The sequence below is a fragment of the Myodes glareolus genome, chromosome 7, assembly GCF_982192425.1.
Source record: "Myodes glareolus chromosome 7, mMyoGla1.1, whole genome shotgun sequence".
NCBI classification, from domain to species: domain Eukaryota; kingdom Metazoa; phylum Chordata; class Mammalia; order Rodentia; family Cricetidae; genus Myodes; species Myodes glareolus.
In genome coordinates this window covers 63,241,806-63,269,765 of record NC_142032.1, presented here as the reverse complement: position 1 = coordinate 63,269,765, position 27,960 = coordinate 63,241,806, and the positions used below count along the sequence as shown (strand labels likewise).

The following is a 27,960-nucleotide window of genomic DNA, read 5'->3' as shown; positions in this document are numbered from 1 at the left end:
TTCGCGGGTCGGGACCGCGAGAATCGCCGTGCGACCCCAGCCGACTAAGCGGCCAGGGGACAATGCTCCCTTAGCTCTCTCCCTGGTCGGCGACGAGCGCGTACGGAGGGCGGGACACGCGCGGGCCGAGCCCCCCCACCTCGCTCCACACCTGCCAGAAACTGCGGCTAGAGGGGCGGGAACAAGCCGCCGCCTGCTCGGCCACGGCGGCCAGGTGGGCTCCACCTTCAGCCCGGGACCCGCCCCACGTCCGCACACACCCTTTCGGCTCGGCGGCGCTCCCGGCATCCCTCACGCGTGGACGCTGGACTTCCGGACCTGGGCGGAGCCCCTGGGTTTGGCCGATTGCGTCTTCCCGGGCCAAGCTTTCCAGCACCCGGTGCCAGGGGCCATGGAGCCCCGGGCAGTTGCGGATGCCTTGGAGACGGGAGAGGAAGACGCAATGACTGAAGCTCTGCAGTCGTTCAACCGGGAGGTGAGAGGCACCCGGCAGCGGCCGAGGAAATTTCATGGAGAGAGGAAGCAGCGGTGTGCGCGCAACGGGGCTGGGGTGTGCGCGCGAGCGTGGCAGGGAGCACGGCGATGGGTCGCGGGCTGGGCCTCGGGTGTTTCAGTGGCGGGGCAGTTGTTTGGGAGGCGAGGATGGGCCTTGCCTTACGTCCAGAGCGATGGCTGCTGCCTCAGAGGTAGCAGCAGACCGGCTGCTCTGAGCGCAGGTCCTACCTGCTGCATGTAGACCTAAGCACTGGATCTCCCTGCAGCACTCCCAGAGCTTCACCTTCGATGATGCCCAACAGGAGGACAGGAAGGTAGGTGTTGGCCCATGGGGCTCCGAGGGCGGGCATGAGCTGCCCCAAGAAGAGGGCCTGGTGGAACCATTTCTGTCCCTCCCCACAGAGACTCGCAAAGCTCCTGGTCTCCGTCCTGGAGCAGGGCTTGTCACCATCACACCGTGTCACCTGGCTGCAGGCTATTCGAATCCTGTCCCGAGACCGCAGCTGCCTGGACTCATTTGCCAGCCGCCAGAGCCTACACGCTCTAGCCTGCTATGCTGACATCACCATCTCAGAGGAGCCCATCCCACAGCCCCCAGACATGGATGTCCTCCTCGAGGCTCTCAAATGCCTGTGCAATCTCGTGCTCAGCAGTCCGACAGCACAGATGCTAGCCGCAGAGGCTCGCCTGGTGGTGAGGCTAGCCGAGCGCGTGGGACTCTACCGCAAAAGGAGCTATCCCCACGAAGTCCAGTTCTTTGACTTGAGGCTCCTCTTCCTGCTAACAGCCCTTCGCACTGATGTGCGCCAGCAACTATTTCAGGAGCTGGATGGCGTGCGCCTGCTGACGGATGCGCTGGAACTGACCCTGGGGGTGGCCCCCACAGAAAAGCCCCCGGTGGTACTTCCGGCCCAGGAGACAGAGCGGGCCATGGAGATCCTCAAAGTGCTCTTTAACATCACCTTTGACTCTGTCAAGAGGGAGGTGGATGAGGTAAGCTGTAGCCTAAAGTCATGGTGGGACTCTGCGCAGCTGGGACATTTTGTGCTTTTGCTTCCTTCGTGTCTCAAGTTCCAGGGTGTCAGGTATGGCAAGGACAATAGGCTAGTCTAGGCCGGGAATTCAAGGAAGGTTTCTGAGCTGTGTTGTGCACCGGCTGGGGACGTGTTCTCCACAAGGCTTCAAGTAGCCAGAGTCACCGAGTGTGCTTTAGACAGAGCCTAGTGATCAGCTCTATGTGACCCTGGAGCACAGGAACAGGGACCCCTTCTTACAAGAGCCACTTTCTGCCTTTGGTTAGGAAGACGCTGCTCTTTACCGGTACCTGGGGACCCTTCTGCGGCACTGTGTGATGGTCGCTGCTGCTGGAGACCGCACAGAGGAGTTCCATGGGTGAGGGGCAGGCCTTACTGTGTCACGGTGAGGGGAGTGCTTAGGCATGGGTACAGCAGTCCTCAACCCTAGCTGTGAATCAGAAGCACCAGGTCACCCCGTAGAGTATCACTTTGTCAGGGGACTGGGACAACAGTGTGTTTCCACAGAGCCCCAGGAGCTCTGAGCTAAGGTGGAGGCAATGGTGGCCATGGTATTATAAGGCAATGTGATCTCCTGTTCCTGCTGGTGGTGACCAGTACGTACCTCAGCTGACCTTGGTTTCCAGAGATTGCCTGGTATCTCAGTTCAGACCATTTGGGACAGGTTGAGGAGTGTCTACCGTCTCCCCTACCAAACTTGCGTGGGGTACCACCTACCCTTGCCTCTAGTCCTCAGTGCTGTCCTTCAGTCCCCTATATCCTGTGTGCCCCAGGAGAGGAGCCAGGGGTTACATCTGTGCTAAAGAGTTACTCTGTCAAGGTGTCTGTCTGTCCCCAGCCACACAGTGAACCTCCTGGGGAACTTGCCCCTTAAATGTCTGGATGTCCTTCTCGCCCTGGAGCTACACGAAGGATCCTTAGAGTTCATGGGAGTCAACATGGAAGTGATCAGTGCCCTTCTTGCCTTCCTTGAGAAGCGTCTGCACCAGGTAGGTGGAGGACCCGCTGTGTGGACACCCACGGGCTTTGGCCCCAGTTGTGGCTACTGTTTCTGCACCACTGGCAAGTGGAGGTCAGCCTGATGGTCCAACTTGGACCGTTCCTCTGTGCTCTGTGGCCTCACCAGATGGGAGCCGCTCGGTGAGACCCTCTCAGAGACTTGTGGATACAGCATATGTGTGAACCTCACTGCTGATTACCAAAGAAAAGCAGGTTTCTCAGGGTCTGTCAAGGTGAATGTTATCTTTACGGTCTATGTGGTTCTCTGTTAAGTGATTCTCAGGAGCCTTTGGTTCCTGCTTGTGACCCTCAGACTCCGAATGCTCCCTTACATGGGCAGCCATAGATGACAGCATCAGTTGTCCTTCTGGATGTTTTGGGATTATTATTATTATTATTATTATTATTATTATTATTATTATTTATTTTGGTTTTTCAAGACAGATACAGGTTTCTTTGTGTAGTAGCCCTGGCTGTCCTGGAACTCACTCTGTAGGTTAGGCTGACCTCGAACTCAGAGATCAGCCTGTCTCTGCCCCCCAAGTGCAGGGATTAGAGTGACTGACACCCCACCCCACCCCTTTCCCCCAGCTGTCCCTCTGTATCCTAAGAAGACATAACCAAAGGTTACCTGACCCTTTGGGATATTGAGAGAGCTGGGAATCTAGCCTATCCTTGTGGAGCTCAGAGGAAAGCCATAGAGAGGTTCATTAGATCTCTGAGGAGCCATAAAGCACTTAGTACCTATGAGCTGGGTGAGGCCAAAGGAGCTGGTGCTGAACATACTAGCTGTAACTGCCTGCCCCTATTGCTGTAACTGCTGGATTTGGGCTCCAGGGAGATAATGGGAAGGCAGGGAAGGAATGGGTACACTGCTTGCTGTCCATGAGGCACTTTGAATAGGGATTCTGTTGTTTGTTTTTGCTGTTTCTTGAGGGCAGTGTGTACCTGAGGTGTGCAGACGGCTTCAGATGCTCTTTGTTTTGTTCATGGCCCTGGTTTATAGTTGTAGCACTTAGTCTTAAAGAAGTGAGTTGTTTGACCCGAGTCACAGCTTTTCAGTCATTTCCAGAAGTCAGTCCTATTCCCATTCCTTTTTCTTCTTTAGGGTTTTGTACACCCTATGTAGCCAAGGATGACCCTAAACGTCTCATCTTCCTGCCTCCCAAGTTCTGGTATTACAGACTTGTGCCACCATGACTGGTTTAGTGTTTCCATACTTTCTTAAGCTAATAAATGTGCACCGCTACCTTTGGCCCTTAGCTGACTTGCTACAGCATGGTCTCTTGAGAGTTTACTGCCAGAACCATTTGTTGAAGGTGCAGTGTGCCCCCATCTTACATGGGGGGCATGTCACAGTGACAAAAGCCCTTCTGCAGACCCACAGGCTGAAGGAGTGTGTGGCACCCGTGCTGAGCGTGTTGACGGAATGTGCCCGCATGCACCGTCCTGCCAGGAAGTTCCTGAAGGCTCAGGTACTTGGAAAAGGAGATGGAACTGGGGAACATGGGTTAGATCCTCTTGATAGGTCCCTGGCAGCTCCAAGCCAACACTCAGAAGAGCTGCCTCCCTAGGTCCTGCCCCCTCTGAGAGATGTGAAGACGCGGCCTGAGGTGGGGGACCTACTTCGAAACAAGCTTGTCCGTCTCATGACTCACCTGGATACAGATGTGAAGAGGGTAGCTGCTGAGTTCCTCTTTGTCTTATGCTCGGAGAGTGGTGAGTTGGGGGAGCCCACGCCCCAGGCCTTCCCTGCCTCAGCCATATTCACACATTGACCTCTGCCCTGGTCTTCAGTGCCCCGATTCATCAAGTACACAGGCTATGGGAATGCTGCCGGTCTCCTAGCTGCCAGGGGCCTCATGGCTGGGGGCCGGCCCGAGGGCCAGTACTCAGAGGATGAGGACACCGACACAGAGGAGTACCGGGAGGCCAAGGCCAGGTGTGTGCCCCTAATATACACTTGGGTTCCTCCATAGCCCCATTCCCTTATCCTTGCCCCCAACCAGAACCAGTAGAACACAGGACAGGCTGAGGAATAGGTAAGACCTAAAATCAGGCACTCATGTTCATACTGAATGTACCAAGGCCCAATAAGTGGGCTCTCTGGGAACCAGAAGGTCCTGGGCAAGAGTTGTCTGCTGGTGTTCGGGGGTTGGGAGGTGGGGGAATCTCCCTTCTGAAGTCTCACCACCACCAAAACCAGGAAGGTGGGTTCTGGCTAACCCAGCCCTAAGCGTGAAGATGGAGACCTCCTGCCCCACATAGCCCCACTTTCCCTATAGCGTCACTAACCCATTTCCCACGCACCATTCCTGGGAAGCAGCATCAACCCTGTGACCGGAAGAGTGGAAGAGAAGCCGCCCAATCCTATGGAAGGCATGACAGAGGAGCAGAAGGAACATGAGGCCATGAAGCTAGTGAACATGTTCGACAAACTCTCCAGGTATGTGTTGTGAGGAAGACTTGTAGCTAGGAGACATGGGAACGATTCTGTTTTCTGAGCCCAGGGAGACTGGCTTAGCAGAGATTAGGATCCTAGTGAGGCTGCATTAGACTTTGAGATAGCTTGCCCTGGAGGTAACTCTCCAGAAAAGAGGCTACAGTTAGCATTAAGTCCTGTTTATAGATGATGAAAATGAGGACAGAAATGCAAAGGACTGCCTGACATCTCAAGACTAATTAGGTGGCAGTTAGGATCTGGGCCTGATTAAGTTAACCTAGTCCAAGTAGTAGCCAAGAATGAGCAAGACTCCTGCCCTGCACACTAGGTCTCCCTAGCCACTGTGCTTTCCCTGCAGGCACAGAGTCATCCAACCCATGGGGATGAGTCCCCGGGGTCACCTCACTTCTCTGCAAGATGCGATGTGTGAGACTATGGAGGGGCAGCTGTCCTCAGATCCCGACTCAGACCCTGACTGAAGATGGCAGCGGTTTTGCTCCCCTTCTGACCTGGTGCTGCTTCCAGACGTGTCCTTGGGGTGCTGCCTAGAGAAGCCACACTCCTCTCCAGCAGGGGAGCCTTTCTCTTTACTCCCCACACTATCCATGATCTGCCTTTGGTCCAGTTTCTTGTGTTTAGGACTATGGTAGTCTTACTCTCTGTGAAGACTGGGAAGCCACCCTTAATTTCTACAAGTGAAGTTGTTTCTTTGACGTTTGCCAAGCATATGCCATGGCTGCAGACATGGTCAGAGCTGCCTTGGCACATAAATGAACATGCATGTATGAGGGTGGTGACTTAGGAGGTGTACATTGTGTAGGCATGTCTGGGCTGGCATGCCAGCCCAGGGCCCATGTGTGGAGCATATGCTGTGTTTCACACATGGAAGAGTCTACTGGAACTGTTTAAGTGTGCCAGGAAACACACAGAGCATCACAGCTCCTACTTGTGGCCCCACTGAGCACAGGACCAGTGGCCTCTTCTAGGTTCTTGGTCCTGGTCCAACCACCGCTGCATTGTTCACATACCTGAGCCTCACTGGCTGTGAGAGCTCAGTCAGTCATAAGCACTGGTTTAGTGATTGTTGAAGGCAAGGGTTGTAAGGCGAGGTAAAATCTGAGATTTCTGAGACACAGACTAAGAGAGTCTGGGACAAGGCTGGACATCTGTGAAGTAGCCAGGTGAAAGGATATCAAACAGAAACTAATTCCATTCTATTTAGAATTTAAGATTTCCTAGATCATTGCACATCTGCTGTTATTGGAGAACAAAGATAGGCGGCCCCGTTCCCTGGAATCTGCTGTTGGTCTGCCTGTCAGCCCTGGTCAGAATGGGTGCAGTAACAGGAGGTACTTCTGCCTGGGAAACAGCCAACACTATATGCCTCTGGGTAAGAGCCAAGGAGGAAGCAGCTGTGCTTAATCATAGCTGCATGTAGGACAGGAAAAATAAGAGACACATGGGATCTCCCAGAGTAATGGCTGCCATTGGTTATAGCACCGTTGCTGGAGAAGCCTGGGTGGATGGCGGAAAGTGGCTTAGCAAGGGCTGGGCAGATGGGATGCCTGAGGGACTGTAGAAAAGGAGCCTGTGTTAATACCAGGGTGAGACAAAGGACAGAGGCTCAGTTCAGTCTTGTCACCCAAGAGGAGGACACCCACATTACCTGAAATATGTTAACGCTTACTGTCCTGAAGACACAAATGAAAGGATGCCAAGTTTTATACTAAAATTTATTTCATGCAAGAAATGATTTTTTGTTGTTGTTGTTAAAGATGCCTCTGTAGAGACGGGCATGCTAGATTACCCTAGTATATCCCTGGTCTGGCGATGGATGGGCATGCTGTGCTGCCCTCCTGATAACTATAAGGACCACTGCCAGAAAGGCGCACTCTGCATTACAGGCTTCGGCAGTGGTGGGACACATGGAGCTCCTTTGCAGTGTGATGAAGGCAGCCTCAGAAGACTGTTACCCAAGTCACACGTGGTTTGGCCCGGATTTGTAAGCCTGTCCGAGCTGTTTTCAGGCATGTCTCCCTGGAGAGGACCTCCTGTGTGACTTTCCCGCAGGTGACAACAGTTTTATCTGTCCTGTCCATCCAGCTGGAACAGACAGGAGGGCAGTTAATTTCACACACATTCAGGCTGGATCCCAGACCTGGATCAGTCATTGAAGTCAAGCAAAATACTTTAAAGTGAACAAGAAAAAGGATCCCAGAAGGCCTAGCACAACATGGGTGGCTAAATAAAGACTGTTTTCCAAGAATGGCACCAGCGTACATTCAGCCCTAAGAGCCAAACTTTGAAACAAAAAGATAAAAATAATACTGGTAGTCATAGCTCATCTGTGGAAGCAGTAAATGCCAAGGCTCGTCCTTGCTTTTCTTTGTTCCATTTCATTAAGAGCCCAGACTAAGCACGAGAGGCTGGGAGCTTTTGCCAGTGAAGGTGAGACTGCTGGCCATGGCCCAGAGCCACAAGACAGATAAGGGGCTGGAATTTCCTTAAGATTCTATCTTAGCAACAACAGAACATCAGTTAAGATATATTGTGGTGGAACCCTCTGGGCCATGCTCCTGTCTATAATCATAGAGTTGGGGTTGAATGCTAGCGTACCACTGTAGAAAATAAACAATATAACATAATTCTCATAGGAAATCGTTTTCTGAGTCACAGATACTGTAAAGTCTCAAAAGCATAGTGTTCTCTGGCTTCCTATTCCCAATGGCTGTAATGAATAATGACACTGATTAATAAATCATGCCTGGTTAGCTCTGTCCCGTGCAGAGTGCCGAGAAATGTCAGCTTCTCAGCCATCTCCCTCCCCTAGGCCACAGAAAGATGTCCCAGTGAGTTGTGGGGTAGGAAGCAAGTATGTAGGAGGACCATCCTCCTAATGCCCGCAATGCACTGAAGTCAGTGCCCAGAAGAGGACGCGCACTCTTGGACTGTGCCCAGAGCGTTTACCTTTCCAGTTTCCCGCTGGATGAGGTCCTGCAGCTCTTGTGTCCAGCCCAGGAGGTCCACCAGCCTTTCTACCCCCTCAACCACATCGCCCAGCTGGGCCACATCCTTGCTGCGAGGACTCCAAGCAAAGGGACCCACCAAGTCTCGATTGATGAGCAGTCGGGGCACTGACTTCTGTACTGCTTCAGACAAGCTAGCAAAAGGCTCCACCTGAAAGACAACCCAAAGTGAAGGGCAGCGTGTCCATGTACCAACAGGACATTGGGCTTCACAGCCACTGGTACCTTGGGGCAGAAGACAAGGCAGACAATGTGACTCAAGAGCTTGCCACTTTGTTTCTAAAGGTTCCTGCCCCTGGTCTGGGTGACTTCTTCCCATCTACACCTGCCTCTCTTCTGCTCGTCATGCACGAACCCTGACTTCTCCCCCACAGCTGTCCTTCCTCCCAGTCTACGTGCTCCGCCTTCAGTCATCCTCCTTCTTCACCTGCTCTGTCCACTCGGCCCGGGCCCTGCTCTGAGCCTCTCCTAGACTTGCCTGGCATAGAAGAGCAAGCACCCCTTAACATTCTACTGTCCCACCTCCTGGGCCCCTCACTTTCCTAAAGAGCAATGCTGCCATCATATGTCTGCACCAAGAGTTAGAGCATAGGAAATGTGTTGATTAAGGGCTGTGCCTGGCTCTTGAGAGGAAAAAGGTCAGTTTTCACCTTTTACTAAAGAAGTTTCAAATATATTATGGATTTAAATGTAAACAAAACAGTTGTTGAACAGGTATAGTAGTGGTGCACCTGTAATCCCAGCAGTCAGAGGTAGGGTCAGCTGCTTAGGGTCATCCTCAGCTACACAGCAAGTTTAAGGTCACACAGGGCTACATAAGACCCTTAGCTCAAAAAAGCAAAATAAGGGACTAGAAAGATAGCTCAGCAGTTAAGAGCATTTGCTGCTCTTGCAGAGGACTTGGGTTTGGTTCCTAAAACCCACATGGCAGTTCACAGCTGTCTGTAACTCCAGTTCCAGGGTACCCTGTACTTGGGTACCAGGCACAGGGTGTACATATATATACAAGTCAACACTCATAAACAAAAAAAAAAATTAAATTAGCAAGACAGGCCAAAAAGTCTCAATAACAATTCTTGAAGAGGGGGCCAGAGAGATGGCTCAGAGGTTAAGAGCACTGGCTGCTCTTCCAGAGGTCCTGAGTTCAATTCCCAGCAACCACACGGTGGCTCCCAACCATCTGTAATGAGGTCTGGTGCCTACTTCCTGCCTGCAGGCATATATGCAGGAAGAATGCTGTATACATAATAATAAATAAATCTTAAAGATGATAGATGTTAGAAAAGTGAAACTGCTCCAAAAGATTGATCTTCTGAAAGTGAACTTTATGATAATTGGTTTAGAAAAAAACAATTCTTGAAGAAAAAATAAGTGAAGGCCTTAATAGCTCAACGAGTAAGGAGCTTACCGCCAAACCTGACAACCTGAGTTAGATCCCCAGGACCCAGATGGTGGAAGGAGAGAAATGACTCGCACAAATTGTCCTCTGGCATGCACATAAACAAATATTAAGAGTTTATAGGTAAGGGTATAGGAAAAGATGTCTTAGACATAACTGAGGTGAGAAAGTGACCGGAGCACTGTCACATACAAGTTTCACACCACATGGTGGGGAACTAACCCGGGTTTTGTACATGCTGGGCAAGTAAGCCACTAAGCCCCATCAGCATCCCTCAAACCTATTTCTAACTTCACACTGGCAGAAAAGTAAAACATGTCCTTTTGATATTGGTGGAAATACGGGGAAATGGTCCCTGATACACTATCAGTATCTGTCCCGCAGAAGTCCCTGCATGGTGTAAACAAACAAGGACAGCCACCACAGGCAGACTATACAAAAATACTATTTGTCTCTACTATCCATCAATAAATAACTGCCTACAGAGTTTTTCTTATAGGTCCATAATTCCTTGTCCTACAACCCTTATGACTGGAAATGTTTCAGAATTCTGGATGTTTTAGATTTTTAAAAAGATCAAATGGTTTTATAGCTACATTATAAGACCCAGTGGAGATCCTGGGTACTCCAGAATCTAGCATGTTACTATTGTTTCCATACCCATGGAATCCAGGACACTGCAGATCTGTCAACCCTCTCCTCCTGGCTGGGCCTCACACTCAAAGGCACAGGACACCAGCAAGGCTGTTCCAGACGGGTGTACACACCATCCACATAACAGTGTTCAGCCTCTGGCCAACTGTCTCCAAGAAAAGAACTCAAAAAAGAGAACAGGCCAGAATATTAATAGCTACTGGGCTTAGAGCTAATTCTTGGGGCTGGAAAGGTGGCTCAGAGGTTAAGAGCACTGGCTGCTTTCCCAGAGGATTGGGGTTTAAATCCCAGCACCCACATGGCAGCTCACAACTAGCTCTAACTCCAGTTCCTGGGAATCATGCCCTCTTCTTGTCTCCACAGGCACCAGAAATACATACAGATAAAACACCCACATACATAGAATAAAAAAATAAGGTTTAAAAGAAGTAAAGATTCCTCATTTTAACTATGTTGTTATAAATGAGTCTTTTTAAAAGCAGCATATGGTTGGCCAGGTGGTGGTGGCGCACACCTTTAATCCCAGCACTCTGTGGGCTGAGGCAGGTGAATCTCTTGAATTCAAGGCCAGCCTTGTCTACATAGTGAGTTCCAAGACAACTAGAGCTATGTAGAGAGACCCTGTCTCAAAGAAAAATGCAATATGGTACTTTGACAACCAAGAGGGAAAAGGCTATTTTCATTTTTCTTCAGGAATAAGGATGTAGTCTTAGTGTCCTTATCTGATCGCTGTCATAACCAGCAGGACTGGGCCCATACACTCCTAAGTACCACGGACCAGAGGACCCACCCACTGACCCTTAATTGTCCCCTACCCCACCCAAGCCTATCCTCTATTCCAGGCCTGTATCTGACAGCTCTCTGGAATCTTCCGCTTGCTCACCTTTCGCCCAGTTCCTTCCCCAGGTCCCTCCTGACTCTGCCTCCCACATCCTCCTTTTGTTACCTCAAGTACATACAAGGTATTTGTCTGCGCTGCTCTCCTCAGTGCCACCCAGCAGGAGCAGGGCACATCCTAGTCCTGTGGCAGCTCAGTTCGCCCATGTCCCACATGCCATAGTGCTCTCCGCCTTTACACCTACAGCTCTGGGTCCCTGATGGTTTACCTACTTCCTGCCAGCACCATCCAACCCCACCAGTAAGGGCCAATCACAGCACAGCCCACAGGAGTCTTTTAAGTAGAGTCAGGGCACCAGACTTCCTATTGATCATCCTCATGACCCTGGCCTCATTGCTGGACACTATGGGGTGCCCTGCCAAAACTTAAGTGGATACCCTTGCCTCTTTATTGAGATTTATGGACAAGGCTCACACAAAGCAGCCGCCACATTTGCAATGTAAGCCCTCCCCAGCCCCCATCACAATGTTCATTTATAGTTTCCTCTGTGCACATCACCCCTAATGGTGCCTTAGTTTTAAATCTCACTTTAGCGGTCTAAAGCACCAGGACTGGCCTGGCTCACATCACACAGTAGCAGGGACAGGCAGGGTTCACACAACCCTAAGCCTTTGCACATCTGGTCTCCTGAACAGAGCGCTTTTTGGCCCCTCTGCCCCAATGACTACATACAGCTGGGCCCCACCCCAGGTCTTACTTCTTTAGGCCTTTTGGAAATTTCCTAGCATTCAGACTCAGGCAGATCACCCGTTGTCCACCTCCAGTGGTCATCTCCCAGGAGCCACATACCCACATGCAGACCCCAACTGGTCCTTCGACTGCATCCTACCAGCTAAACTGATGATGCTGCAGCCAACCTTCTTCCACCAAAGGTCACGTTGGGACTGCCATCTGTTCTCCATCCCAAAGGACAGCTCTGGGTCTGGATCAGTCCCTTCCATCCTGCCTCATAGCTAACCTTCCCAAACCCTGAGATGTCACTATCATTGACTCTGCTTACCTGAAAAGGCAGCACCATCAACCAGGACCTACCCCCTCCAAGCCCTCTACCCTCCCACCCATCCCCACGTGCCTTTCAACAAACCTCCAGGGAGGTCCCAAGAATGAGTAGCAGATCTGCCATGGGGAAATCAGCCACGTGTAGTAAGAACCTTGCAGGCAGCGGCTCCCCAAAGAACACAATGTCAGGTTTCACAACGCCAGTACAGACAGAGCATCGGGGCACCCTGTCTGCCATCACATCGGCCTGGGGAGTCAGAGGGCAAGAACCAAGGTGACTTTAAAAAGAGGAAAGGGCAAGAGTTTCTCAAGGAAATTCTAAACATGTCCAAAATCTGAACTGTGTAATGGACCCCATGTTGCTTTAGCAATTTTTGTCAACTGTTTCTTACAATCCTCAAAAGATGGGGGGCAGTATTGTAAAATATTTCAAATCAAATACTAGACATTACCCAGTTTTACCCACAAATTCTCTTGTAGGCTCCACCTGGGATGAACCACAGTCCTCAGACAGGGTTTGTGGGCATCCCCCACACAGTGAGAAGGGCAGCATAAGCCGGGCCCGTTTGAGCCCAAGTGACCAGGGTTCTGCTTCCACCCTAGAAGGCATTCGGGTCAGTGTCAGCTCACTGCTGGCATAGTCAGGCGTGATCAGAGCTGCCAAAGGCTGCCCCCGTGCAGGATAAGGTAAAGTAGATGACAATTACTAACAGCCACATCTAAACCACGTCTCACGCCAAACAGAAGACAAGGAAGTGTCACTTTCTGGCAAAGCGCACAGCAACATCCTTGTAAAATAAATCTTTACAGCTAACTGAGTAGATTGTAGTGGAATAAGCTCAGCAAGAATGAGTAGAAATGACTGCAAAAATATGTCAGAGATTATCAGCTACAGACAATAAAACTGTATGGTATTTAAATTAATGGAGGAAATGAGTAGCTTGAAATATCTATTAAAAATATAACAACTTTTAATGCCATGGAGTAAAAAAAGAATAACCAAGCAGAACTTCTAGAAGTAAAAAGCAAATGAAAGGACTTTATTCTCTGTAACAGAACAATGTGTTGATGAGTTTGAAACAGATCAAAAGAAATCTCCCAGAATGCAACACAAGCAGTAACAATGTCAGACACTGCAGAGTGCCCATGACTGTCGGAGAGAAGGTGGGAGACTGGTCTACTTAGAGTAGTGCATAGAGTGGGAGGAACAGGGCTGGATGGTGAACGTCTGAAGAGAGAATGGCTGGGGATTAACCCTGCAATGATAAATGCATTTCAAGCAGAATAAAGAAAAGGGGTCTATACGGAAACACAGCACAGTGAAATTGCAAGTTCTTGAGAGAAACATCCGAAAACTAGGCATAAAACACGATTAGCAAATGGATTCAGAATAGCTGCTACAACATGGAAGAAGGAAAGCGAAGTCAAAGACCTCCCAGATGTAAAGACTCTAAAGCCAAGCTATCAAGACTGCTGAACTGGTGAGAGAATAAAGAGGTCAGAAAGAGAAGAGAGAGAGAGCTCTAAACTGATACAAGCCTCACCAACTGGTCTGACTGAAAAGCAGAGGCAATTTAGTAGAAAATGGATATTTTCTTTCTTTCTTTTTTTTTTTAATTTATTTATTTATTATAGTGTCCTGCTTGCATATATTCCTGCAGGCCAGAAGAGGGCACCAGATCTCATTACAGATGGTTGTGAGCCATCATATGGTTGCTGGGAATTGAACTGAGGACATCTGGAAGAGCAGTTGGTGCTCTTAACTGCTGAGCCATCTCTCCAGCCCCCTTTCCTTTTTTAAAAAAAAATTGTTTATTTTTATTTTATGTGCATCGAAACCTCTGGAGCTGGAGTTACAGACAGTGATGAGCTGCCATGTGGGTGCTGAGACTTGAACCCAGGTCCTCTGGAAGAGGAGCCAGTGCTCTTAACTGCTGAGCCATCTCTCCAGCCCCCCAAAAGGGCCTTTTCAACACATGTACTGGAACACATATTCACATGCAACAGACTTACATGCTTCATAAAAAATTAAAGTGGATCAGAGACCTACATATAAAGAGAAAAACTAGAAGATGACATAGGAGGAAACCTAGATGATCTCTAGTATGACAATGAATTTTTAGATTCAACACCAAAGTAACCCCATGAAAGGAAGAGGGGATGGTGTAATACCAACATTAAGAGCTTCTAGTCTGAGAAAGGCACTGTAGAAAGAATGAGAGAAAAGCCACGGACTGGGGAAAATATTAACAGAAAATAATGAACTAGTAACTAAAATATATAAAGAACTCTTTCACTACATTTTTAATTATTTTTGGGCCAGGGTACCCATGTGCCAGTTGGCAGGTAAGACTAGGGCAACCTGTAGGAAATGGTTCTCTCCCTCAGCATGTGAGCCCCAAGAATCGAACTCAAATTGTCAGCAAACTCAAATTTGGCAGCAAACACCTTCACCTGTTGTGGTACTTTGAATAAGCAATGACCCCCATAGGACATCTGAACACCTGGTCGCTAGCTGGCAGTGCTCTTTGGGGTCATTTAGGAGGTGCAGGCTGGCTGGAGGAAGTATGTCAGCGTGCATAGGCTCTGAGAGCCGTATCCTCGCCCTACTTCCACTTTGCTCTCTCTGTTTCCTGCTTGAGTTTGAAGATGTGAGTTCTGAGCTTCCTATTCCTGCAGCCATGTCTGCTGCTTGCTGCCATGTGTCCCCACCATGATGGACTCTTATCCCTCTGAAACCATAATCAAAAACAAATTCTTTTTTGAAATTGCCTTGCCTTGGTCACAGTGTTTTGTTACAGCAAAAGAAAAGAAAATAATAATACACCTGCTGAGCCATCCTGCTAGCTCCATAATAATAATATATATAGTAATACACCTGCTGAGCCATTCTGCTAGCTCTATAATAATAATATATATTATAATACACCTGCTGAACCACCCTGCTAGTTCTGTAATAATAATATATATAGTAATACACCTGCTGAGCCGTCCCGCTAGCTCTATAATAATAATATACCTGCTGAGCCGTCCTGCTAGCTCTATAGTGAATTCTTTGTAAATAATATACCTGTTGAGTCACCCTGCTAGCTCTTATAGTAAACTCTTTGTTTGCTTTGTTTTGGTTTTTTGTTTTTCAAGACAGGGTTTCTCTGTGTAACCGCACTGGCTGTCCTGGAACTCACTCTGTAGACCAGGATGTACAATGAACTCTTTAAGCTCAGTGTTGTGGGACATTTGCACACTGTGTGAAGGTTTATCGCTGTGATTGGTGTAATAAAAACCTGAACGGCCAACAACTGGGACTTTCAGGCAGAGAGAGAAAGGAGGAGGAAGAATCTAGGCTCCTGAGAGAGCTTCAAGGAGGTACAGAGGAAGCAGGATGGGTGGTACATGACAGAATGCAGAATAGAAATGGATTAATTTAAGTTACAAGAGACAGTTGAAAACAAGACTAAGCTAAGCCCAGGCTTTCATAATAAGTCTCTGTGTCATTAATTTGCAAGCTAGTAGCCCAAAGAAAAATCTGACTACAGCTCAACAATAAAAATTAAGTTTGGGGGCTGGAGAGATGGCTCAGTGGTTAAGAACACTGGCTGCCCTTCCAGAGACCTGGGTTTAATTTCCAGCACCCACATGGCAGCTGCATACCTGAATAGATACCTAACCCAGATCCTGAACACAGATAACAAAAGATACTGGAGCAGTAGAAGTTCTTGACTGCTGTTTGGAATGCGCAGTATCATAGCCACTTGGACAGTTGGGTGGTGTGTGTGTCTGTGTGACGTTGGGAACGGAACCCAGGGCCACACATGAGCTAGTTCAGCTCTCTAAGTTACACCCACTACATACACCACTAAGTTATATGTAGCCTTAGTTTTGTGCTTCTTACAAAACACACTGCTACTATGATTCAAATCCAAAAATTGTTTCTTGCTGGGCAGCGGTGGCACATGCTTTTAATCCCAGCACTTGGAGGCAAGGCAGGTGGATCTCGAGGCAAGGCAGGTGAATTTCAGTGAGTTCGAGGCCAACCTGATCTACAAAGTGAGTTCCAGGACAGTCAGAGCTGTTACACAAAGAAACCCTGTCTCAAAAAAGAAAGAAAGAAAGTTTAAAAGAAAAACAAAAAAAATTCTTGATATTTACCCAAAGAACCTGAAAATGTCTGTCTACACAAAACCTGTATAAAGTGATCCATATCCTTGAAATAAAACATTCATATTGCTAGCAGAATGGATAAACCATGGTATATCTAGACAAATTGCACATTATTCAGAACAAATAAGTCAGCTGCCAGGCCAGGAAAATACATGGAAGGAACAAATACACACTGGTAAGTGAAAGAAGTCAGTACGAAAGGCTGCACACTATGAGATCCCAACATCATGACACTCTAGACTAGAAAAGAGAATGGTAAGAAAGTAAGATCAGAATTGCTAGGGGTTGGAGTGGATGAAGGATAAGCAGAACACAGAGGAACTTAAGGAGACTGACAGTACTGTACATGACACCATACTGATGGACACTTGTCTCTACACATTTATCCAAACCCATAGAATATACCACACTAAGGTTACAGTGGATTCTGGGAAGAATGTCGTCAGTGTGGGTTCATCAGCTGCAAGGTGACTTTGCTTTAATGTTGACAGTGATGGAAGCTGTCATGTGCAATAGAATACAGATGTACGCTAACTGTACTTTCTACTTAATTTTACTAAAGCTCTAAAAAATAAAGTTGATTTAAAAACTTACCTCCAAAGGCTATGTGTCGAGGACTTAATCCCCAGTCCATGGGGCTACTGAGAGAAGGTAGAGCCTGTAGATGGTAGGTCTAGCTAGAGTCTCAGGTCATATGGGAAGGGACCAGTATTCGGTACAAGACACCCCAAGACCAAGTTCTCAGCACAAAGGATATTTATTTGCCCAGAAGGACAAAAGGCAGGGAATAAGAGACAAAGACAAGAGACTGAGAATGAGGGTGAAGAGGAAGGGAACAAGGTAGGGAGGAAGGGATATTTGTCCCAGAGGGACAAAGGACTGCCTCTGGATAGAGAGGAGACAGACACAGCCCACAAGCAAATGGCAGTTTATAAAGATAAAGGGGGAACCACATGTAAGGATGAGGTGTTCTGTTTTGATGGGGCATGTTAATTAGGGCAGTCAAAAGGGACCTGAATACTTTGATAGCTGGATCTTGGTGTGGTGATTTTTGTTTGTCATCTACCAAAGCTTGCCTGAAGAGAAGACTATGGAGCAAGCCATTAGTTAGCCATAAAGACCAGGCAGTGGTGGCACACACCTTTAATCCCAGCACTCAGGAGGCAGAAGACAGATCCCTGTGAGTTCAAGGCCACCCTGGGCTACACTAGATTGATCCACTCTCAAAGAGAAACAGAGCCAGGTAGTGGTGGCTCACACCTTTAATCCCAGTATTTGGGAGTCACATGACTCCCAGCACAAGGGAGGTGGAGACAGGAAGGGATAAGGCTGGGCAGACAGAGAAATATAAGGTAGGAGGGGACAGGAGTGCAGCGCATTCAGTCTGAGGATTCACAGAGACAGGATCTTGCCTGCTCGGTTCTGAGGATTTTGTAGAGGTAAGAACTAGTGGCTGCTGCTCTGCTTCTCTGATCTTTCAGTTCTCACACCCTAATATCTGACTCTGGGTTTTTATTATTAAGACCAACTGGAAATCGTGCTACACCTTAGTAATCAGCCTCAGGGGGAAGAAGTGGTGAAATAGGGGAACAGACCTTGGTGGCCAGCTTTAGGAATCTAATCTATTTTGTTTTCAAGGCAGATGGAATGCAAAGGGCAAGGTCTGCTAGCACCATGCCTCACATGCTCAGGCTGGCCAGAGCCCCTCCATTGGGAATACGCCCTCACAGGGATAGTGGACTCCTCCTCTTCCTTTTTTCTTTTCCTTCCTAACCATGGGATAAGCAGTTTTGTACCTAACATTCTCACATCATGATTTGCCATCTTGCCCCAGGCCCAATACATGGACCAGAATCTCTGAAACTGAGATCCAAGATAACCTTTTCTAAGTTTATTGTCTCAGATATTCCATGCAGTGACAGAAAGCTGACATGACTGTTCTAAAACATGTTAAAATTCCTATTTCATGGGCTGGAGAAATGGCCTATTGCTTGAGAGCACTTGTTGTTCTTGCAGAGGTGGCTCACAACCATCTGTAACTCTAGTTCCAGGGGATCCAAGGTCCTCTTCTGATCTCTGTGGGCACCAGGCACACACATGGTACACATCTATACATACATACATACAAACACATACACACACACACATATACATATATATTAAATAAAGAATTTTGATTCATATTTCCTGATTTCAAAACTTGCTATAAGCTACAGTAACCAAAGCAATGTGATATTGGCATTTTTTAAAAAAAGGCATATAGATCAATAGAACAGAAAAGACAGCCCCCAAACGAATCCTTACGTACATAATCAATATTTTTTGAAAATGATATCAAGCCTACTGTGTGGAGGAAAGTATAGTTTCATCCACTATGGTAGCTGGGTCGGGAAATACATACTTTTAATCTCAGAATTTAGGAGGCAGATGAAAGTGGATCTCTAAGTTCAAGTCCATCCTGACAAGTTCCAAATCAGCCAGGGCAACAAAGTGAGACCCTGTCACAAAAGGGCTTGAGGGGAGAGTTCACAAGGGAAGCTGGAGAGACAGAGAAGCTAAAAGCACTGACTGCTCAAGGACCTTGTTTCAATTCCCAGCACCCACGTGGTTGCTCACAACTGTCTGTAACACCCTTTTCTAGGCTCCTGTGCACCATGCACACACAAAGGGCACAGACGGGCACGTGGGCAAAACACCCAAATGCACAAAATAAATAAGAATAAAACATTTTAAGTGCTGAAAAGGGGGATAGTCACAAGGAAAAGCAAGAATTCTGTCAAGGAAGAAAGTCACAGGTGAACAGCACTGATTGTGAGCCCTCAAGTGGAATGTGTGGCTTTGCAAAGCCAGGTGTCAGGCATGCATGGAGACGAAGCTTAGACTGAGACAGCTTGCACTCACCAGCAAATGCAGACCTCATGAACTCTTCCAAACCACGGCTTCCTCATGAGACGGTTCTACCCTGCACACCAGTCACAATCCAAATAAACCCCTGAGATTAAGCCATGAACAGTCATCATCACGGCACATTCTCAACTTCCTGAATTGTCTCTGAGACCACAATATTAATAAACTCCAATAAACGTAATTCTTTGTGACAAACTGGATTGACTTTTATCTTATCTGACAAGTTGGAACCATGTGTATATAAATAATATATTATATACAAATGTTATTATATTATACACAAACATTAATTCAAAATGGATCAAATTCATAAATGTAAGAGCTAAAACATTTAACCCCTTAGGAAAAAAACACAAAAAAGCTATGATAAATGCCAAAAGCATAACCAACCAAATGAAGAACACCCTGCCAGCACCAAAGCTGCAAAGTTCTGTGCAGAGCAGACAATGTCCGCGGAGGAAAAGCAGTGCAGGAGGCAACAGGCAGGGATGTAACTGGTGCAGCCTCTGTGAAAAAGCTCAATAATACCGCAATTAAGTTAGGTTTCCCATAGGATACAATTTCATACCTAGGAATACAATGGGAAGAACTGAGATCAGGACCACAGAGAGATATCTGCACACCCACATCCACACTCTCAATAACCAAAGGGTAGCAACAAACCAAGTAGACACCAACAAAGGAACACAAGTGTAAAGCACGGCCAGCTGCAGAGTGGAATATCATCAAACTTTAGAAAGGACGGAAAGTCAGACACACACTACAGGATGGTGAAATCTGAAGACATTACACTCTGAAACTAGCCAGTCACAAAAGGGCAGGTACTGAATGACTCTGTGATGCAGTGCATAGGTGACAATAGAAGAACAGTACCACAGGCTCAGGGGAAGCTGGTATTTAATAGTTATGGCGTTTCTGATTGGTATGATAAAGATTGTTCTGGAAATGAATGGCAGTGCTGGCTGCAGAACATTAAGGATATACTTAATACCTTGGAACTACACTTAAAAATTATGAAAATGGGGACTGAAGCAATGGCTCAGTGGTTAAGCACACTTGTTGCTCTTGCAGAAGACCTAGGTTCAATTCCCAGAAACAGCATGGCAGCTCACAAGTATCTGTAGCTTCAGTCTCAGGGCATCCAATGCCTTCTGACTTCTACCACGTGGTGCATACATACGCACTCAGGCACACGTATACATATATAAAATAAATATTTTAAAATGATATGAATAATGACTTTTGTGCTGTATCTTACTACAAGAAACATCTTAGATCTTTATGAGGTTTTTTTTTTTTTAGAGAGTTTTACTACGTAGTCTAAGTTAGCCCTAAGCTCACGATCCCCCACCATCTAGCCCTTGAATTCTGCAATTACAAGTATACACTATAATCAGCTAGGAAAAATATTTGAAATGTGAACAAAAAAGTACGTATATGTTAGTTATTGCTAAAAGGACACAAAGAGATTATCTAGCTTTGGTCACAGCACTCTTCTCAGAACCATGACCAATGCCTGGCAGAAGCAACTTAAGTGATGAAATATTATTGTGACTCACAGCTGGAGAGGGATTTCAGCCCATCATGGTGCCAGGATTAGCTCTGTGGACATTTGAAAATGGTCCCATAGATTAAGAGAGACTGACACTACTGGGAAGTGTGGCTTTGCTGGAGTAGATGTGACATTGTTGGAGGAAGTGTGTCACTGGCGGTGGGCTTTGAGGTCTCAGAAACTCAAACCAGGCCTACTGTGTCTCAATCTCTTTCTGCTGCTTAGAGATACAGATGTGAACTCTTGGCTTCTTCTCCAGCACCATGTCTGCCTGCACACCATCAATATCCCACCATGATGATGATGGACAAAACCTCTGAACTGTAAGCCAGTCCCAATTAAAGGTTTTCTTTTATAAGAGTTGTCATGGTTACTGTGTCTCTTCACAGCAGTAGACACCCTACCTAAGACAGGCTCCATTTGTGAAGATGGGAATGTATGGCTGCAGCTTTTCATATTATGGCCAACCTGGAAGCTGAAAGCAAAGGCCAGAACCTGAAGCTGGTATAGGGCCACCCAAGTGACCTACTTCTGTCAGTCAGGTCTCATACCACAAAGGCTCTACATCAGCACTAACTGCAGGCTGGGTGCTCAAACATGCAAATGTTTGACATGTGTGAGAGAGCATTTGCTTTAAACTATAACAACTTCCAAACTGATGTCCTAGACAGGAATGGAAGAATGAAGAAAGGAGGGGAGAGACAGAGGAAGGGATCAAGGAAAGAAACAATAATCATTTCAAACTCAAATTATCAGGCCTGGTGGCAGACAACTTAAGCTAAGCCACCTTTTGGCCTAAAGCTTTACTATCTGTCTGCCACTTCTACCTACCCATGTACGTGCCGCTTGTTCTTTCCCTTTTGCTTGCTATATGCTTAACAAACTCACTTGCTTGAAACAGAAAGCACAGCGACTGTAGGTGATTCTCTGGACCTTACAGAATAGTACTGCGGATATGTACCCACACATGTACACATGCCTGTGGAAGACAGAGGTGGACGCTGAGCACCTTCTTCAGTCACTCTCCATATGTGTGCCATGTGTGTTTTGAAACAGGTCTATCTAGTCCTGGCTATCCTGAAGTTCAATAATGTAGACCAGGCTGGCCTTGAACTCATAGAGAACTACCTGCCTCTGTCTCAAGTGCTGGAATTAAAGACGTGCGCCACCACGGCTTGGCTCTACCTTATGTTTTGAGATAGGGTCTCACCATTTGCAGCTCACTAGTTAGGCTAGCTGGTTGGCCAATGAGCTCCACAGATACACCTGTCTCTACCCACTCAAGCCAGGGTTACAGACATGTGGTACTATGAAGTCAAACTTTTACATGGGCGTTGGGAATCCAAACGCAGGCCTTTGGGTTTAGCAGAGCTAAGCTAGCTATCAGCTTGTACTAGGAACCCGAGATTCTAGGTGGGCTGCCACACCTGCCCAGCACTTACATGGCTGCCACTTTATCCACCCAGCCATCTCCCTATAGCCTCCAGCCTCAGTTCTTTTATAAGTATGTATTATTTTTTAAAAATAAAGGAGTCAAGCATGGTTTAGCACATTCTTAATTCCAACAAAAGCAGGTGGATATCTATGAATTCCAGGCCAGCCTTCTCTAAATAGTGAGACCCTGTCTCAAAACAAACAAACAAACAAAAGCCAGGCATGGTGACATATACTAGTAATCCCACACTGGAGAGGCAGAGAAAAGTGGATCCCTAGGGTTTCCTGGCCAGCCAGCCTAGACAATTTGGTAAGTTTCAGACCACTGTGAGTATCCTGCTTCAAAAACAAACAAATAAACAATAATAAAATACCACTATTATAGACCTCCACCCCCTAGGACTGCAGAAGGCAGAGACCAGGTAACTCACCCTGATGTCCTCCCCCGGGAAAGACCTTCGACAGACTGTGCACGTAGCTGATGCAAAGGTCCCATGAGCTTCAACCAGCTTTGAGGCAGGGATACCAGACACTGAAATGCAAACCAAAGCTCAGCGTGCAGCCCCGTGAAGGCTATGCAAGAACAACAGAACAAAACAGCTGTGTGGCTGATAAGTGGACAGAAAATGACCTCTCAGTCAGGTGTGGTGGCTCATGCCTGGAATCCTGGCTGAGGCTGAAGAACTGAGGCTAAGACTGTCTGTGATAGGAAATTCAAGGAGGCCAACATGAGGCCAGCATGGGCAATAGCAGAACCTTCTCAACAACCAAAGTTTTCTCATGAAGTTCATTGCTGCTGTTTGGTAACTGCAGTGCTGAAACCCACAGCTAGGGGATTCCTACTTTCCCCCCAAACCTGTCCTGTTTGGGGGATAAGGTAGCCTTGATGGGGCAGCCACTACTGTCTCTGTGCTTCTGAGCTGTAGATTCTTCCTTAGAAGAATCCTGTCCCTGGAGTAGGGGGCTGCCTTTCTTCAGACCACAGCACCCCCTCATGTCACTGACTACTGTTATGGATGCAGAGTGCACCTTGAGGAAGCACCAGCAAATTCTCCCTCACTGCTGCTGTCACTGAGTGAAGCAGAACCAAAACATGTCTGACTGACCAGGACAACGGAAATGCTGGTGGTTCTTCATAAAACGCTACCAGAGCTATGCTTAACAAGGCTGTACCTTCCAGGGATATCCAGAGATATTTAGACACTGTTTCTATATGAACATTGTGATGTGAAGGATCTGCCTGAAAACAATCGGAGGGTAAAAGAGGACAGAGAACAAGGCCTGGCCATGTGTCAGTAATGGAAACTGAGAGAAAGGACACATGGGAGAGAGGGAGTCAGAGAGGAAAAGAAAAAGGGAAGAAGAGGGGAGAGCAGGAGGGGGAAGAGAGATAGATCCACACCAGATTCAAAATAATATGAACTTTAGCTCCATCCGAAACTCAAACCCCAGAAGGTGTGTGGGAGACAGGCCTACAGAGGGGGTTCAGTTGTGGCCTCAAACACAGAAGTGGCACAGGCATAGCAGCTGCCTGGTAACGTCCCAGGGATGACACACAGACACTAGCACAGACAGTCCTCCTTAGAAGCAGGCACAGACATGCAAGGAGCAAGTGGCTCACCTCTCTCAAGCCCATCGATGTTCTGTGTGTAGAGGCGTAGAAGCAGCTCCTTGTCGTGAAGCAGTCGAAGGAAGTAGTGGGTGACATTAGGCTTATAGTGCCCAGGGTATAGCTCCTTGGCCAGTGTGAAAAACGGCTTGGGATTGTGAAAGAAATAGTCAAGTTCAAAAATGGCCTCTGGGTATGGGATGTTATACTGCTGCAGGTTGTTGTACAGGCCACTCCCTGGGGATCTGTAGAGACAGAAGGGGAAGGCTGAGCCCTGCAGAACAGAGTGAGGAATGACATCAGAGGGAACCGTGCCTTACCTGAAGTCTGGGATGCCACTTGGTGTGCTGATACCAGCTCCCACCATGACCACGACCCTCCTGCAGGCTCTGGTCCGAAGCAGCTCAGCCACATCCTGCAGAGAGAGCTTCGCCTTCTCACTGCTGCCCCCACATCCGAAGACGCTGGAGGCTCCCACAGAGAGGGCTATGGGCCTTCTCCCACCTGTAATACTGACAGCAGAAGCACAAAGACAGGCAGCAGGTGGCAGTCAGCCCAAGGTCAGCAAGAGCGAGTGCCCTGTGCTCTTTCCACCACCAAAGGTGGACACGCACTTCTCTCGAGTGTCATCCAGATAATCACTTTCTCGACATGCATAACTACCAACTAAAGCAGAAAGCTGTCTCGTATCAGAAATTAAGATTTATTTAGGGTTTACAGACACTGTATGCATCAGGGAAGCACTGCCACAGCCCCATCATCAGAGGTGTGAGCAGGGGTACTCTGGAATGGCCACAGCAGGGACAATTCTGCAGGCTGACTGATGCGTTAGAACCCTAGAGCTGGAATGTTACAGATTTAGAGCTAAACCTGCCTTGGGTTATCTTTAGACCCTTGGGTAGGGTATCTAACATACTTTGGATTATGATGCAAGACCTTTGGAATGTATTGACTTCGAAGAACACAAGCTTCCACCAACCAGGGGCTACAGATGTCATTAGATAGGATCTGAAGCCTACAGCAGAGATTTACTGCTTAGCTGTAGTCCACCTACTTGATGTTCCCACCAATGTACTCGGTAAATACATGAATTTCTGACTGTCTTATGGTCTATGACTGAAAGCTTATAGAACTCCTTCTAGATTGATTTTACTTGGAGTAACCTGAGTCCGTGATTCCAGGGTATGGCCTCTCCTACTGGGCTCAGAATAAACTATGCCTTATTCCCTTTAAAGCAAGAGCTTTACTGTGTCAACAGGATAGGCATTCAATGTGAACCCCCCCTCCCAGGTATGATCCGATCTCATCAGAGGAGTCATCAGGATCAGTGCCAAGTGACAGATTGAGCCTTCTGTGCCCAAATATCTGTCACCTCCTCAGGCAGACGTGTGAGAGTCCTCCCTGGAGTCTGAAACTGCTTTCGTTTGACTGATGGTCCACTGGTTTATCTGAGCACTATACTGAGTAGCCTCTTGCTGTTGCAGAGAATCTGTAATAAGGCATTCAGCAGAATCTTTGTTTCTGAGCACTCATTCTTTTTCTCCCAGAACTCCTGCCTTTTTAATTTCATTCTATTTATTCTATTTATTTATGTATTTATTATCTGTCTCTTGCTTATTGCAACCTGGCCCCTCTCATTCAGCACAGTCTTCTCTCTCCTACACCACAGTATCCTCCCTCCTTCCTGACTTTGCCTCTTTTTTTTTTCTGTTTGTTTGTTTGTTTGTTTTTTGAGACAAGGTTTCCCTGACTTTCCTGGAACTAGCTCTCCCTTCTATGACCTGCAGTACACAGCTGCCCTATCCACACAGTCAGTGTTCAGTTATTCTGGGACTTGTGTGCCACTAGCAAGCCGCAGTAATTCTCCATCACCAGGAGCCTCGGCCGACAAAGTTCAAAGCAAGGAGTCTTGTTGCTGGTTTTGGGATTGTTTTTATCGTGCTGGGGGTGAAGAGGCAAGAGCTTTATCTCGGAATGACATCCCCATTCCTAATTCTTAGTCTGATTTGGAGGAACCTATATTAATAAACCTCTCACCAGAGAATATAGGACAACAGCAAGAAAAAACAACAGGAGAAAGGCCACACTGCAGAGATGGGCCAATGCTCCTAAGGTCCTGCTGTATCAGAGGAGGCTATAAAAGCACTTTACCAAGGAATGAAGAATGAGAGAAAGAAAGTTCTGGCTCCAAAACCACCTCCCTCCCATCAAATACCCCATCTCACACAGCACCAAGAACTCACTAACTTGTCTGAACGCTTCTTAAATGCAAACCATATGAGAATACAAAAGGGTTAAGAAAAAGGTTGTGACCATTGCTGAGTGCCTGGCAACTGGCAGCCATCCATGTCAGGGCACATGAAGAACATTTCTTAGTCACCTGTACAAAACTGTTTGCAAGTCACTGGCAATATCTACTTAATATCTACTGAAGGTGTAAGTTAAAGTTACATCTACATGATAAGGGAAACCCCTGGGATAAAGAGACCCAGAGGCAGGCACTGAGTGATGCCCGAGACACCGCAAAGAGACAAAAGGATGAAGTCACCTAAGAGTCCCAACACCTAAAATCAAGAGCAGAAGAAATGTTCTGTGAAGGCGCTCCTCCTCACAGACATCCCCAGGGTTCCCGGGTCGGGCTGATGACAGATGATCAGTTATTAGAAATGCCTCTATGAATCTGAGTGTCTTTCCTGATCCCTGCTCCATCCTCAGCACCCAAAAGTCCGCTGCAGAGAAAAAGCTCTGTAGCCGTAGCCTGATTGCACACCTCTTTAGTAAAGTCTTCCACACAACAAGGGGATAGACCATTGTCTACCCAAATATTTATCCATTATTGGGCACTTAGATTTCTTTGCTAACAACTGTCGGCCCTAAAAATTAAGGACTCTAGACTGGGAAGCTGGAAGGACAGTGCTAGCTTAGCCTGCCAGAGAAGTGCAAGGCCTAAGTTTGATCCCCAGCACACACACACACACACACACACACACACACACACACACAAAATCCAAACATGTCCATCACACTGGTAAATTGTGTGTTGTTTGAGCTCACTGAGAAGCTGGTTTTGGAGGCAGGGTTGATAACCCCCATTTCAGACCCATGTTTGTCTCAAAGTCCAAGGTCTGAATGGGGCTGGCTCCCCTAACTGTGTGATGGGAAGGAAAGCAAAGAGCAAAACAAGCCAGGAGTGAAAGCACTGTGCCTCAGAGATCACCTGGCAGGTGACCATTTTCAACAAAAGTTCCTGCTATTTACTCCAGCAAGTAAAAGCGCCTGAACTCCAGATGCCTACCACAACTTCCTTTGTCGTTTTTGTTGGATATAGCAAGTATCCCAATTTGATATTATCTCTCTGTGCTGCTATTTGTTCCTTTACTGAAAAACCTCACCAAAGGGGTCACTCTGTTCGGCCCGCGACTCTCTTGGCTGGGAGCTCCACCGGGCTACCTTAAAGGAGCTTCCTCGGTAGATTTCTGTTGGATATTTTTGAATATCCATGTGATGATTTCTTTCTCTAAATAAATTCACCCGTTCGAAACTGAAAATATGCCCGTCATAGATCATTTCCAGAACTTTACAAAACATGTTACTATTTTGCAGACAGTATGACTGTTAGTGAAATTTTAACCTCACAACCTTTATGGGGGTCAATTAAAACATAAACAACAACTGGATGTGGCGGCATGTGACTGTAATCTCAGCAGTTGGAGGTGGAAAGTGGAGGCTGGGGAGTTCAAGGTCATCGTCCTTCACACAGCCAGCTGGAAGTCAGTACGAACTAGGAAACCCAGTCTCCAAACAACACAAACCATTGAACTTTACACAAGGCAGTCTATTGGGAATCCATCCTCAAAACGGGGTGCAAACAAGGTTATTCAACACAACTTATTTGTAATAATTCGAGCTTAGAAACTATTTCGATAAGGAAACAGTGACATGAAGTATGAGACACCCATACAATGAACTTCCACAAAACAATTCAAAGACCGTGCTGTAATGGAAATAGCTGCATAAAAAAAAATCTTTAAAGAGATGAGTGACAGGTGAGGCCGATCAGTCGAGCCTTGTGGAAGAGCGCACCTGCCAGGTTCTCATGACCGTAATAGCTTTCAGCTGCTCGCCCCTAAAACACCTCCGACTGCCTATCTGCGGGACCCGGTGGCTTCTCTGCCGTCGCTCACCTCCGGGGCCCCACAGTCTGAGCGCGGCCAAAGCCAGTCGACCGCTCAGCGCCATGATGCTCAGCAGGGAGACGGCTCCTAGAGGGTCAAGTGTCTTCCGAATCCCCGCCCCCGTGCGCTAAGCCCCGCTCGACACCCTTATCCCCGCCCCCTCGCGCCCAGTCCC

General features: G+C 47.4%; 2 protein-coding genes across 4 annotated transcripts; one reads left to right on the top strand and one right to left on the bottom strand.

Moving 5' to 3' along the window:
• The first annotated feature begins 201 nt into the window (after positions 1–201).
• Ric8a (RIC8 guanine nucleotide exchange factor A) lies at positions 202–7,770 on the top strand. The gene is made up of 10 exons (XM_048458593.3): positions 202–475; positions 762–809; positions 898–1,488; positions 1,796–1,887; positions 2,368–2,518; positions 3,908–4,003; positions 4,103–4,247; positions 4,326–4,470; positions 4,855–4,974; positions 5,330–7,770. The coding sequence occupies exons 1-10, from the start codon at positions 392–394 to the stop codon at positions 5,448–5,450; spliced, it is 1,593 nt and encodes a 530-aa protein (XP_048314550.3). The 5' UTR covers positions 202–391; the 3' UTR covers positions 5,451–7,770.
• Sirt3 (sirtuin 3) lies at positions 6,691–27,902 on the bottom strand. 3 transcript variants are annotated; one of them, XM_048458596.3, is made up of 7 exons: positions 27,795–27,902; positions 23,931–24,122; positions 23,623–23,855; positions 22,433–22,533; positions 12,033–12,194; positions 7,939–8,148; positions 6,691–7,074 (listed from the first exon to the last, which is right to left on the bottom strand). In XM_048458596.3, exons 2-7 carry the CDS (start codon positions 23,975–23,977, stop codon positions 7,054–7,056), a joined length of 774 nt encoding a protein of 257 aa, XP_048314553.1. In that variant the 5' UTR covers positions 23,978–24,122; positions 27,795–27,902; the 3' UTR covers positions 6,691–7,053. The 3 variants fall into 3 exon arrangements, with proteins under 3 accessions (XP_048314553.1, XP_085549450.1, XP_048314551.1); XM_085693324.2 differs by having other exon boundaries at positions 23,931–24,114; positions 27,795–27,897; XM_048458594.3 differs by lacking the exon at positions 12,033–12,194 and having other exon boundaries at positions 23,931–24,114; positions 27,795–27,897.
• Positions 27,903–27,960: the final 58 nt, after the last annotated feature.

Coding starts and splice junctions, on each gene's coding strand:
- Ric8a (XM_048458593.3), top strand. CDS start 392: ATGGAGCCCCGGGCAGTTGCGGATGCCTTGGAGACGGGAGAGGAAGAC. Junction 2,519..3,907: donor TTGAGAAGCGTCTGCACCAG/GTAGGTGGAGGA, acceptor GCCCTTCTGCAG/ACCCACAGGCTGAAGGAGTG. Junction 4,471..4,854: donor TACCGGGAGGCCAAGGCCAG/GTGTGTGCCCCT, acceptor CCTGGGAAGCAG/CATCAACCCTGTGACCGGAA.
- Sirt3 (XM_085693324.2), bottom strand. CDS start 27,849: ATGGCGCTGAGCGGTCGACTGGCTTTGGCCGCGCTCAGACTGTGGGGC. Junction 24,115..27,794: donor CAGACTGTGGGGCCCCGGAG/GTGAGCGACGGC, acceptor TCAGTATTACAG/GTGGGAGAAGGCCCATAGCC. Junction 7,075..7,938: donor TCCAGCGGGAAACTGGAAAG/GTAAACGCTCTG, acceptor TGTCTGTTCCAG/CTGGATGGACAGGACAGATA.